This window comes from Pristiophorus japonicus, chromosome 21, assembly GCF_044704955.1.
Source record: "Pristiophorus japonicus isolate sPriJap1 chromosome 21, sPriJap1.hap1, whole genome shotgun sequence".
In the NCBI taxonomy this organism is placed as follows: domain Eukaryota; kingdom Metazoa; phylum Chordata; class Chondrichthyes; family Pristiophoridae; genus Pristiophorus; species Pristiophorus japonicus.
In genome coordinates this window covers 92,228,843-92,242,487 of record NC_091997.1, presented here as the reverse complement: position 1 = coordinate 92,242,487, position 13,645 = coordinate 92,228,843, and the positions used below count along the sequence as shown (strand labels likewise).

Here is a 13,645-nt window from a genome sequence, read left to right as displayed (position 1 = left end):
CATTGACTCTGGATCAGTTCCTATCGAGTGGAGGGTAGCCAATGTAACCCCACTTTTTAAAAAAGGAGAGAGAAAACAGGGAATTATAGACCGGTCAGCCTGACATAGGTAGTGGGTAAGATGATGGAATCAATTATTAAGGATGTCATAGTAGCGCATTTGGAAAGAGGTGACATGATAGGTCCAAGTCAGCATGGATTTGTGAAAGGGAAATCATGCTTGACAAATCTTCTAGAATTTTTTGAGGATGTTTCCAGTAGAGTGGACAAGGGAGAACCAGTTGATGTGGTATATTTGGTCTTTCAGAAGGCTTTCGACAAGGTCCCACACAAGAGATTAATGTGCAGAGTTAAAGCACATGGGATTGGGGGTAGTATGCTGACATGGATTGAGAACTGGTTGTCAGACAGGAAGCAAAGAGTAGGAGTAAATGGGTACTTTTCAGAATGGCAGGCAGTGACTAGTGGGGTACCGCAAGGTTCTGTGCTGGGGCCCCAGCTGTTTACACTGTACATTAATGATTTAGACGAGGGGATTAAATGTAGTATCTCCAAATTTGCGGATTACACTAAGTTAGGTGGCAGTGAGCTGCGAGGAGGATGCTATGAGGCTGCAGAGTGACTTGAATAGGTTAGGTGAGTGGGCAAATGCATGGCAGATGAAGTATAATGTGGATAAATGTGAGGTTGTCCACTTTGGTGGTAAAAACAGAGAGACAGACTATTATCTGAATGGTGACAGATTAGGAAAAGGGGAGGGAGACCTGGGTGTCATGGTATATTAGTCATTGAAGGTTGGCATGCAGGTACAACAGGCGGTTAAGAAAGCAAATGGCATGTTGGTCTTCATAGCGAGGGGATTTGAGTACAGGGGCAGGGAGGTGTTGCTACAGTTGTACAGGACATTGGTGAGGCCACACCGGAGTATTGTGTACAGTTTTGGTCTCCTCACCTGAGGAAGGGCATTCTTGCTATTGAGGGAGTGCAGCGAAGGTTCACCAGACTGATTCCCGGGATGGAGGGACTGACCTATCAAGAAAGACTGGATCAACTGGGCTTGTATTCACTGGAGTTCAGAAGAATGAGAGGGGACCTCATAGAAACGTTTAAAATTCTGATGGGCTTAGACAGGTTAGATGCAGGAAGAATGTTCCCAATGTTGGGGAAGTCCAGAACCAGGGGTCACAGTCTAAGGATAAGGGGTAAGCCATTTAGGACCGAGATGAGGAGGAACTTCTTCACCCAGAGAGTGGTGAACCTGTGGAATTCTCTACCACAGAAAGTTGTTGAGGCCAATTCACTAAATATATTCAAAAAGGAGTTGGTTGTAGTCCTTACTACTAAGGGGATCAAGGGGTATGGTGAGAAAGCAGGAATGGAGTACTGAAATTGCATGTTCAGCCATGAACTCATTGAATGGCGGTGCAGGCTAGAAGGGCCGAATGGCCTGCTCCTGCACCTATTTTCTATGTTTCTATGGGGAAACTGTTGTGGTTTCCCCACAAGACCAACCTGGCAGCAAGCGGAACTGAAGTCACCAGAGGCTCAGAAAGGGGAGCAAATTTTATTTGCTTTTGTTTCCATGCGGGCCAAGAGGCGCAGGAATGTTCCTATGGGCCCCTCAGAGAAACCTTGGACCACCCTGCCCCAGGCTTTCTGCCCCCTCCCTGACCCAGTTACCTGACTGCCAGGGACTATTCTATTGTGTCCTAAATTTCCACCCCCGCTCGCTGGCCAGCTAACACTGCTGTCAGGTTTGGGCAGGAGACTGACAGGGTGGGGGTTGGGGCTGCTGTTCAGACGAGGCCCAGGAGGTTAAAATCTCCTCGGCCTTGCGCTGTAAAGGGCTGGACAGTTTGCCATCCGCCTTGGCCCCTGCCCACACAACCTCCCTCGGGAGTTAAAATCGGCCATTTGATCTGAAATCCCCGTGTGCAAACTCATGGGAGATCGACAAGTGCAGAGTAAGTATATTCCCATCAACTCCTACATCATACACAGTGCGTACAATATATTCATTGCATCTAATCAGACCATATTCAATCCAAAGTGCTTTTGAACAGATCATTTTTATCTCCACCCTGAATTCAACACCGAGCTGAGCATTTCATTAATCATAAACTATTATAGCCTACAGCATTGTACTTTGGCAGCAAGTTCAACAAAACATTTGGAGAGGAAAAGCACTTTTTCAAAAACATTAGACAGGCACTGAAAGCTTTGTATTGAATCATCACATTCTGAAGGTTAAATCCATGACTGTGAGCTTTGTTATTTCTAAGACACGAGTTTCCAGTTATAGCTGAAAGTGCCATCATTTGAGTCTATACGGCAGAGACAGTTAGACTAATTAAAAGATGGGGATGGGGGTGGCTACTTTAAAATAACACACGATATTAAAACATGATGTGTCTTCAACACCTTCTCTGAATGTTGAAACATTTTCAGTAATCAGTTAGACCAACCAGCCACAATTTGTGCCTACACATACTTCAGAAACAAAACGACTACACGTGTATCCTCACCTCAAATAGGATGCCCAATACTATATTCTGTTTTTAGATGCACTTCATGTTACAAGTAAGCCAGGCCAGAAACTATTAATGCATTTGAAACAATTAAAGAGTATAAAAAATGCATATTAATGGGTAGACACAAATAATGCTGTTATATTTACTTTATCAACAACTCACTGCGGTGCCAAAGTCAAACCTGCCACTCTGGTTTCCTCCAAAGTGACAGCACCAATGCATGCACGGAGATGTACTGCCATGCACCAATGCATGCGGCAGGATTCAGAGCAAGCTGGAGAGCCCAACGTGCGTGGCTCACTTCAATAAATTACATCCATAAGTCTAATGACTTTATTTGCGAGATGGGGTAGAGAAAAGAGTAGGAGATCACATTTGTGCCAGCAAGTGGAAAGACCAGTCCCTGTACACATTCTGGGATGTTGTGCCGGACACAGCTGTTAAACTGGAGTTGACACAAAGACTGCTCCAGCAGCAGACCACTTACTACAACAGCTACTGCTACTTCAACACCATCAGGAGGGAGGTGCACTTGGTGACAAGGGTACCAAGTTTGTGGCGGGAGGCAAAGAAGATAGCTTCCGTTTTCTCAATGTTTATCTGGAGCAAAATCGCGGCTCTTCCAAAACTGGGTATCGACGTGCAGTGTGACATCACACAGGCAGTGGAGGAGTGGAGAGGTAGAGCTGGGAGTCAGAGTACACTTGGAAGATGACCCCCATGCCTATGAATGATATCGACAAGGGACAGCAGATAGAAGAGATGGAAGGAGCCAAGCATTGGATCCTTGCAGGACTCTGGAGGTAACAGTGTAGAATGGGAAGAGAATTCATTCCTGGAGATGCTGTGGCTACGATCATGTGGGCAAGGGTGAAACCAAGCAGGGGCAGTTCTGAAGAGTTGGACAAAGAAGAGACGAGACTTTGGAGGAAGATGGTGTTGTCCACCGTGTCAAAGGCTGCAGGGAGGACAAGGAAGGATATTGCACTGCGGTCAGTCACATTTACAGTGGATGTCACATGGTTAGAGCTATAGTAGGGGTGGGAATCTGATTGGAGCGATCCAAACATGGAAATGGATGTCGGAGGTAAGGATCCTGGAAAGGAAAGGGAGGCTGGAGATGGGTGATGGTTAGCAAGGGCAGAGCGGTCAAAGGTGGTTTTTTTGAGGGGGGGGGGGGGGGGTTTTAACAACGACAGTTTTTAAGGGAGGGGGAGAGGGAACCATTTACTAGGTCAGCTAGCATGGGGGCCAGGAAGTTGGTGGTCAGCAGTTTAGTGTGAATGGGGTCAAGGGACCAGGAAATGGGTCTCATTGATGAGATGAGCTCGGAGAGAGCACACGGGATAATAGGAGAGAAACTAGAGGGAGGTGTGAGTTCAGGGGTACAGCAGAGCGAAGACTAGGAGGAGGTTTAGCTTGATGAGAAAGGGAAGAAGCAGCTGAACAGATGGCCTCAATTTAGTGACAAAGAAGTCCATCAGTTCTTCGCACTTCATGTTGGAGGTCAGAGCGGAGGTTGCAGGGACAAGGAATTTCAGGAGGCAGTTGGTAGTGGAGAGAAGAACCCAGAGACATCTTTGCCAAACCGCTCACTACTCCAGGATCATTCTGGGAGTGGAGGAGAATGAGGCCCGATAGCGTTTGATGTGGTCCCACCCGGTCTAGTGATGGATGGCCATTTACCGTAGGTACTCTCAAAGGAGCCATCCCAGTTTTTGATTCAGCAGGAACAAATTCTGAATTTGCAACCAAATTTCACTGGGACACAAGTTACTGACAGCATATTCATTGGTATCTTCAGTTAACATTTTACTTAACATCTCTCTGACCCCACCCTCACATGTTCAATGTTATTTTTCTCCCACTCTTTATGCCTCCTTCGCACAAGTAGATCACCTGCCTGGGCCAGAGCACAGTGCTGATTACGCAGGGTTGACAGTGCGCACCTAGATTCACCCTGCAGCAGGCAACACACTCAATTCCAACAATTCAGATAAACTATATATTCTGCTGCATAATACACACTTAATTATCAGAAATAGAAAGATCTATTCTTTTTAATATTTTGGCCCTGAATTTACCTCAGGGGAATCAGTTCCTAAATCGGCTAGCGCTTTTGTTAGAATAGGAGGGGGAGAATTTCAGATGAAGCATTAAGGTTTTGGGTGCCACCTCTGCACCACAAGCCTTATTCATGGGTTTGAGGGCTAAGATAATCTGCCCTCCAGTCTCTATTCGAACTGCTATATGGTACAGTGCACACTTTTGCCTTGAAATTCTGGTCAGAGGTTTCCTTTGAACGAACGCCTCCGACCTGAAATTTTTTTGCAAAAGTACCTGATGGTCCCGGAGGCACCTTTGATTCTGGTTGGAGGCCTTCTTTTCCCACGCATCGCAGCGTGCCCGTCTTCGAGATACGGACGGAGAAGCTGGAGTCACGTAGGCCTGGACAACCAATCACGGTACAGTATTCTCATTGATAGTAATGGGAACTCCAATTTTACGAGTTCCCATTACTATCAATGAGAACAACCCCAAACACAACATAATAAATTTAAAAAACACCTCATGTATTTAAAATGAATTGAAATTAAAGGTAAATGTTTTAGAAAAAATATCTATTTTTTGGATTTAGTTTTAATGTATTTTAATAGGGTTTAAAATAAACTTACCTTAATGGACAGGGTTTTTACTATTACAATGTGTACTTAAATTTAATTTTTATATATTTTAAAAGTTTTACGCTGGTAAAAGTAGCTTATGCGCCTGCTTTTACCAGTGTAAAAGTTTCAAGGACATTCGCTGGGCAAGAGATGGGCAAATAGCCCAATCTCACCCGCACGAATGTCCTTGCTGCGGGGATGTGGAAGATCTGCATTGTGCGCCGAAAACCGGCTTTTGCGAGGTCTCGCCAGATCCATTGGCATTCCGTACGCACCCGGCAAGGCTGGGATCTCACGCCCAATGCGTTAAATCATAGGGTCAGCACGTGATTACTGATAAACTGCTGCAATTTGGCAGATTAGAGTAATCCTGCTGCAAAAAGATTTGACCAAAGATATACTATAACAAAGGCTTTAAAATTGTGTCATCTGGGTCAGTCTACAGAAATTCCAAAGGATTTTCTCTGCGCACGCTCGCGCACACTCAAAAACAAACCTACTTAATCCAGCCTCAGCATTTCCGTTCCACGCACCAGTTATATGCTTTGAGGTTGGCTGCAACATACGCGAAGATTGAGAGCTAGAGATCAGAGATTGAACAGCGGGACTAAGAAAACATGTAGACTCACAGTTTAATTGCCCAGTGCAACACTGATACTTCAATACGTGAAAGAAAAAGGAGATAAAAGTGAGATAAACTCCCGAACAGGAATGGTAGCAAGCAACCTCTGAAGGCACAAGAACTAGCTTGATTCTATGTGTCAACTGTGGCTCAGTGGGTAGCACACTCAGCTCGGAGTCAGAAGGTTGTGGGTTCAAGTCCCACTCCAGGGACTGGAGCACAAAAATCTAGGCTTGGTGCTGAGGGAGTGCTGCACTGTCAAAAATGCCGTCTTTCGGATGAAATGTTTAACCAAGGCCCTGTCTGCTCGCTCAGGTGGACGTAAAAGATGGCGAGGGGAGCTATCCCCAGTCTCCCAGCCAAAGCCAATATGTATCCCTTCTCAACATAACAAAAAAAAGATTATCTGGTTATTATCACATTGCTGTTTGTGGGAGCTTGCTGTACACAAGGTGGCTGCCACATTTCCTACATTACAACAGTGACTATACTTCATTGTCTATAAAGTGCTTTGAGACTTCATTGTCGTGAAAGGCGCTATATAAATGCAAGCCTTTCTTTTTCTCTTTTGATAAACCTGTTTGTAGGAAAACATTTCGTTTCATGTTGGCATAACAAAGATAAATTCCCTGAAGGGACCACCTGTAAGGAGGTTACATAGGGATTTTTTTTTTTTATAAAGTGTTGGATAAAGAAAAAATACAACAGCATTTGCCGTGTCCAAATACTATCCCCTATTTTTCTTCGGTTTATTTCAATTTCACAACGCGGACCTCAATAAAGGAGGATGTTCGATACACATTTCTCAGTATTATTCCAAAAAGCCTGCACAAACTTCACAATGGTTTTCTAAAATCAGCAAACAAATTGTATTAGCCAATCTAGAAGTGCGATGGTGGACCAATTACAGCCGAGTGCCGAGTCTGTTACCTGAGTGACTGGAGGATGGCATTCATAAAACAGGTGTTCCCAAGATTCCGCAGTCCTGTGGCGCAAATGGTCGAGGTGCCTCCCTGTCAAACAATCGAGACCTGTTAACTGGTGATCAGGAAACTGGATCCCATTTACATTCAATGAGGCACAATCAGCTGCAACTCATTATTAACTGGAGAACAGCACCCTACAAACCTCGGCACTACACTGTACATTCATCTACATTTAACTTCAAAACTTTCCACAGGTTTTTTTTTTAAAAAAAGGAACCATTACATTGATCCTTTTAAATTTCTCTACATGAATATGGATTAGACAAAATTACATTTTACAAACACCTATACAAACAGAATGGCAAATCATTTATACTGAACTTCATAAACTGTATGGCAGAAACTCTTAATATTTTGCATCAGTCTTTATGGTAGAGGACATGAACAATATTCCAACAGTAGACAGCCAAGGGGCTATGCGGGGGCGGGGGGGGCGGGGAGGAACTTAACACAATCACAATCACTAAGGAGGTGGTACTCAGTAAGATAATGGGACTAAAGGCAGATAAATCCCCTGGACCTGATGGCTTAAGACCTAGGGTCTTAAGAGAAGTAGCGGCCGGGATTGTGGATGCATTGGTTGCAATTTACCAAAATTCCCTGGATTCTGGGGAGGTCTCAGCAGATTGGAAAACTGCAATTGTAACGCCCCTATTTAAAAAAGGAAGCAGAAAAAAAGCAGGAAACTATAGATCAGTTAGCCTAACATCTGTGGTTGGGAAAATGTTGGAGTCCATTATTAAAGAAGCAGTAGCAGGACATTTGGAAAAGCAAAATTTGGACAGAGTCAGCATGGATTTATGAAGGGGAAGTCATGTTTGACAAATTTGCTGGAGTTCTTTGAGGATGTAACGAACAGGGTGGATAAAGGGGAACCAGTGGATGTGGTGTATTTGGACTTCCAGAAGGCATTTGACAAGGTGCCACATAAAAGGTTACTGCACAAGATAAAAGTTCACGGGGTTGGGGGTAATATATTAGCATGGATAGAGGATTGGCTAACTAACAGAAAACAGAGAGTCGGGATAAATGATTCATTCTCTGGTTGACGACCAGTAACTAGTGGGGTGCAGCAAGGATCAGTGCTGGGACCCCAACTATTTACAATCTATATTAACAACTTGTAAGAAGGGACTGAGTATAATGTAGCCAAGTTTGCTGATGATACAAAGATGCAATGTGTGAGGAGGACACAAAAAATCTGCAAAAGGACATAGACAGGCTAAGTGAGTGGGCAAAAATTTGGTAGATGGAGTATAATGTTGGAAAGTGTGAGGTCATGCACTTTAGCAGAAAAAATCCAAAAGAGCAAGTTATTATTTAAATGAAGAAAGATTGCAAAGTGCCGCAGTACAGTGGGAACTGGGGGTTCTTGTGCATGAAACACAAAAGGATAGAATGCAGATACAGCAAGTGATCAGGAAGCCCAATGGTACCTTGGCCTTTATTGCAAAGCGGATGGAATATAAAAGCAAGAAAGTCTTGCTACAGATGTATACGGTATTGGTGAGGCCACACCTGGAATACTGCGTGCAGTTTTGGTTTCCATATTTACAAAAGGATATTCTTGCTTTGGAGGCAGTTCAAAAAAGGTTCACTAGGTTGATTCCGGGGATGAGGGGGTTGACTTGTGAGGATAGGTTGAGTAGGAGCGGCTTCTACTCATTGTAATTCAAAAGAATGAGAGGTAATCTTATCGAAACATAAGGTTATGAGGGGGCTTGACAAGGTGGATGCAGAGAGGATGTTTCCACTGATATGGGAGACTAGAACTAGGGGGCATGATCTTAGAATAAGGGACCGCCCATTTAAAACAGAGATGAGGAGGAATTTCTTCTCTCAAAAGGTTGCAAATCTGTGGAATTCGCTGCCTCAGAGAGCTGTGGAAGCTGGGACATTGAATAAATTTAAGACAGAAATAGACAGTTTCTTAAACGATAAGGGAATAAGGGGTTATGGAGAGCGGGCAGGGAGGTGGAGCTGAGTCCATGATCAGATTAGCCATGATCTTATTGAATGGTGGAGCAGGCTCGAGGGGCCGTATGGCCTACTCCTGTTCCTATTTCTTATGTTCTTATGTATGTGAAATTCACTATGATATAAATATGTGATCATAAGGCCAGTGTAACATTGCTCTCAGCATTCAAGATGTATAATTTGACAATGATTACATTATCTTTTGGAGTGAAAACACATTGAAATATAAAGGAACGACATCTACAAGAATTTCCAACAAGAAATAGCATGTAGAAAGACATCACAGGTGTGTATTCAGGTATTTGTGCAGCAATGCAAGACAAAAATAGATAACATGGAATGCTTTAAAAGCCCCAAAGGGACTCCCTACTATGCTGCGGCTGTCCACGTGTACAAATACGTCAACGAAAGCCTTTCATTTGCTGACATTTAGTATTTTATACACCATTAGTAGAGAGAAAAAGCAAAAACAAAAAAGACAGGTAAACGATCACGAAACATAATGGAGACAAGTGGAGGCACGAAGAGGCACACTGTCCCAGTCAGTTCCCTAACGCACCGGCCCACAAAGTTCCCTAACACAGTGTCCCAGTCAGTTCCAGTCTAGCACAATTCCAGTCAGCACACATCCAAGTCAGAAGAGGGATGAAAATAAAAACTTCAGCCAACTAAACACTGCTGTGATAATGTAGTCACTTCTCTATCAGACTTCAATCTCCATGTGCAAACAGGCCTTCAGTTTACCCATTTGACACGTGGATGTTGTCCGTGCCAATTTTACACTGAAAGATGTGGCCAGAATAGTACAATTTACAAATATGGGAGAATACCCGAGGCTGGTGAAAAGGCTAAAAGGTGCAATGCAGAGTGCTGCCTGGGTTCTGCATCAATATTTGGTATACATGGCCCCCATTAACTTCTTGCACAAGAGACAGCAAGCCCCAAATGTCGGCCTTTCAGTGCAATTTGGCAGCAAAATACTGCTGTACTCGCATGTGTATTTGCAATTTTGTGCAACAAATCATCAAATTAAATTAATAACTTGGTGTCCATTTCATCTACTGTGCACAGTAGAAAAATGAACTGTGTGTACCCAGAACTGGGAAATCCATTTCTCCTTCTGAACGTCAAATGTTGCATCCTTGTGCTAACAGGGCAGCTGCTTTGGCCTTGCACATGGAGCAAAATGGTAGCAAGCAAACCCACCTGAATACAGCCATCCCTAACCCCTTCTTAAGTCCACAGCACCAGCTTCCTAGCATGAGTGCAGGGCGGAAATTACATGGGTGCTATTGCAGGGACCAAGAAAAACCTAGCAGAGGGAAAAGTCATTCAAGGGTCTTCGTTTACCTTTCAAATCCTTTGAACTGCTTATTTCTAACCCTGGTTTTAGGACAAGAATATTTCAGTATAATTTAATTGTAGCTGCTCATTTTAAAAATGTAAACAAAGGGTAACAGAATCTGGACATCCTAGATCAGCTGGCATTCAGACAATCTTCCTTAGAATTTGATGGAGAAATTTAAGGACAGATTATATCCTCAAAAATTACATACCCAAAACGGGGCAAGTCTCTGAACAATAGCCTGAATAAAACACACACACAACCCAATTCATACAGGCTAAATGCGGTCTCTTTCTAATAGTGTCCCTTTTAGTAAGCTGGGCATTTTGTTCACCCAATTATTCTCACTGACCAAACACAATGCATGGAAAATAATTAGTATTTACTCTTGTACCATTGAATGAATGCTCCCAATAACAGGGTGCCCATTAATTCTGATGTTCTGTACTTACATTGACCTTCACATACTTGTTGTTCATCGATGAACTTTCCATCAGCTTTCTTTTGCGGTGTCTGTCTGCTGAAAATGCTGAACTGTATGAAGAAAAGGTCATGTTAGAAACACAATCACTTCCACAGGGCAGACACTGTGCAGCACAGCATGTCAGCCTTTCATCAACTGATATTTTCTATTCTGTGCCATGGGCTGGGTTCAAATATCCAAAATATTGTTGAGTTAGACAAATTGCCACAGACATTGTAAGGAATTGGATGTGATTTGTTGATCAGAGCTAACCCTGTACTTGCAGCAGAAAAACAAATCACTTGGCTCACAAACCTTAGCTACCAATGTTTTTAAAACTTAGTACACAAGGCCAGGTTTTAAATGCCTCATTCGGGTTGTTGCATTTCTTGCTGACATGGGGCCTCTGGGGCACATGCCTTTTAGCTTTACATATCAAACTAGATTTGTAAATGAAGCTTTCCTGCTGAAGAAAATGTGTTTTCAGAGTTCTCCCACCTCCATTCGCAGTATAAAATGTGATGTAACATGGATTTAAAAAAAATACACTTCAAGACATTCACTTTGTCTAATTCACAAAGTAGGGCGAGACTAGATGTTTGCAGCTTTACGGAGAGGAAATCAAACAAGCCCCTGGCATCACAGTATCAAAGAATAAACTGCTTCCTGAATCGCCACGCAGTCCAATCAGGACCTCGGTTCACCACTGCCCACTGGAGTTAATAATCGGATACGAAAGGGATAATATAGTATCCTCCCTCAAAGCCTGAAAACACAAATTCCTTTAACTGTTGCAGAGTCTGAATTGGTGTGCCTATCGAGTCGACTAATTCCTTATCTTGACACATCATCCAAGCTTGTCTTTCTTGCTACAAGACCAAACACTCCAGGTCTCCACAAGCTGCTTTCTTAGTGGCAAGCTAGGAAAGTGTTCAGAATACCCCACCAAATAGAGCAAAGTCAAGAAAAAAATATTCCAGAAACCCATTAAAAATATTCAGTTTAAACGTTTCCATTACAAATTCCAATGTCCATAGTTATGATACATAATTATACCCCCCTCCTCCCCCTGCTGCAGCACCACCACTATTGACAGGAAGTTGTAATTTCAGCACATGTATAGGCAGTTTCCATAAGGGCAGAATGTACGATTTTAAAATGGGGGCTGAAATAAGTCTGCGTGTGTTTGTCAAATTACTTCCTGGCATCTAATCGGCTTTCATCCAATGACTGTACTCGGTCCGGACTCCTCATGTGCAACACTGCAGGAAATCAACAGTTCGCCTCGATTTTCAGCGCTCTTCAAATTAGTTCTTGTGTCACAATATTTCTGTCGTACCATTTCAATTTCTCTATTATATCAGCTGTGTTTCAAGAAGAGGCCCAAGCTAGGTGGTACTCTGGCAACAACTTGCATTTATATTGTACCTTTAACGTAGTTAAACATCCTAAGGCGCTTCACAGGAGCGTAATCAGACAGAAATGAACACGGAGACAAATTAGATATTGGGACAGGCGGCTAAAAGCTTTGTGAAAGAGGGAGCATCAGAAGAGGTTTAGGAAAGGAATTTCAGAGCTTAAGGTCTAGGCTTCTGAAAGTACAGCTGCCAATGGTACAGCGAATGGAGTGTAGGGCTGGAGAAGGTTACAGAAATAGGGAGGGTCGAGCTGAGCCTAGGGATTTGAATATGAGGATGAGAACTTTAAACAAGTCACTGCTGGACCAGAAGCCAATGTAAGTCAGCGAGCACAGGGCTGATGCGTGAACAGGACTTGGTGCGAGTTAAGATGTGGGTTGAATTTTGGATAAGCTCAAGTTTATGGAGAGTGGAAAATGGTAGACTGGCCAGGAGCGCATTGGAATAGTCTATTCTGAAAGTAACAAAAGCACGGATGAAGGTTTCAGCAGCAGATAAGGTGAGGCAAGGGAGACAGGCAATGTTACATAGATAGATGTGGGCTGTCTTTGTGATGGAGAGAATATAGTCTAATGTACTCCTAATTTTATATTCATGTATTCATTCATGACATGTGAGCATCACTGGTGATGCCAGCATTTATTATCCATCCCTAATCGCCCTTGAAAAGGTAGTGGTGAGCCACCTTTTTGAACTACTGCATTCAGTGAAGTGTAGATACTCCCACAGTGTTGTTAGGTAGGGAGTTCCAAGATTTTGACCCAGCAACGATATACTTCCAAGTCAGGGCGGTATGCAACTTGGAGGGAACTTGCAACTGCTGCTCTTGTCCTAGGTGGTAGAGATCATGGGTTTGGGAGGAGCGGTCGAAGAAGATTTGGCAAATTGCTGCAGTGCATTTCATAGATGGTGCACACTGCAGCCACGGTGCGCCGGTGGTGAAGGGAGTGAATGTTGAAGGTGGTGGATGGGGTGCTAATCAAGTGGGCTGCTTTGTCCTGGATGGTGTTGAGCTTCTTGAGTGTTGTTGGAGCTGCACTCATCCAGGCAAGTGGAGAGTATTCCATCACACTCTGGACTTGTGCCTTATAGATGGTGGAAAGGCTTTGGGGAGTCAGGTGGTGAGACACTCGCCGCAGAATACCCAGCCTCTGACCTGCTCTTGTTGCCATAATGTGTGTGTGGTTGGTCCAGTCAGCAGAGTTTTTGTTAAGTTGTTACTGCTGTGGTTAAGAGTGCTTTTATCTTGCATATAATTCATGAATCAGCTTTCCAAATGTGTGGCACTGAGAGGTTAGTTAATTCAGCCTTTATCATCAATCTTTAAAAATTATATATCAGTGGTGCTGGAGAGAGTTGATTTTTGTAAGTGTTACTGAACTTGGTTATTGACTGAATTTGATGGAAGACTCCATACTGCCTATATTCTTGATGGAGCGGTTTACAACTAATTAGATTTGTAGTTTCACTTCATATATAATAGAGCATCAATGAGTATTTCATATGTTGCCCGGCTGAATTCCATTAAAACAGATTAAGCCAGCTAATTGCAAGAAATTGTAGGGCCTCCCAGAATCAGTTGGTAGCACCCTCACCCTGATGAGAAGGTTGCGGGTTCAAGCCCCACTCGAGGATTTG

General features: G+C 43.4%; 1 protein-coding gene across 3 annotated transcripts in view; it reads right to left on the bottom strand.

The window, feature by feature from the left end:
* The window catches only part of usp3 (ubiquitin specific peptidase 3), a 171,326-nt gene that overhangs the window by 111,522 nt on the left and 46,159 nt on the right, over window positions 1–13,645 (bottom strand). For all 3 annotated transcript variants that reach the window (XM_070865223.1, XM_070865221.1, XM_070865222.1), the window contains exons 5-6: window positions 10,579–10,660; window positions 6,749–6,831 (exon numbers count right to left, since the gene is read on the bottom strand). In XM_070865223.1, coding sequence (XP_070721324.1) covers window positions 6,749–6,831; window positions 10,579–10,660 — 165 coding nt within the window. The remainder of the gene's footprint in view (window positions 1–6,748; window positions 6,832–10,578; window positions 10,661–13,645) is intronic.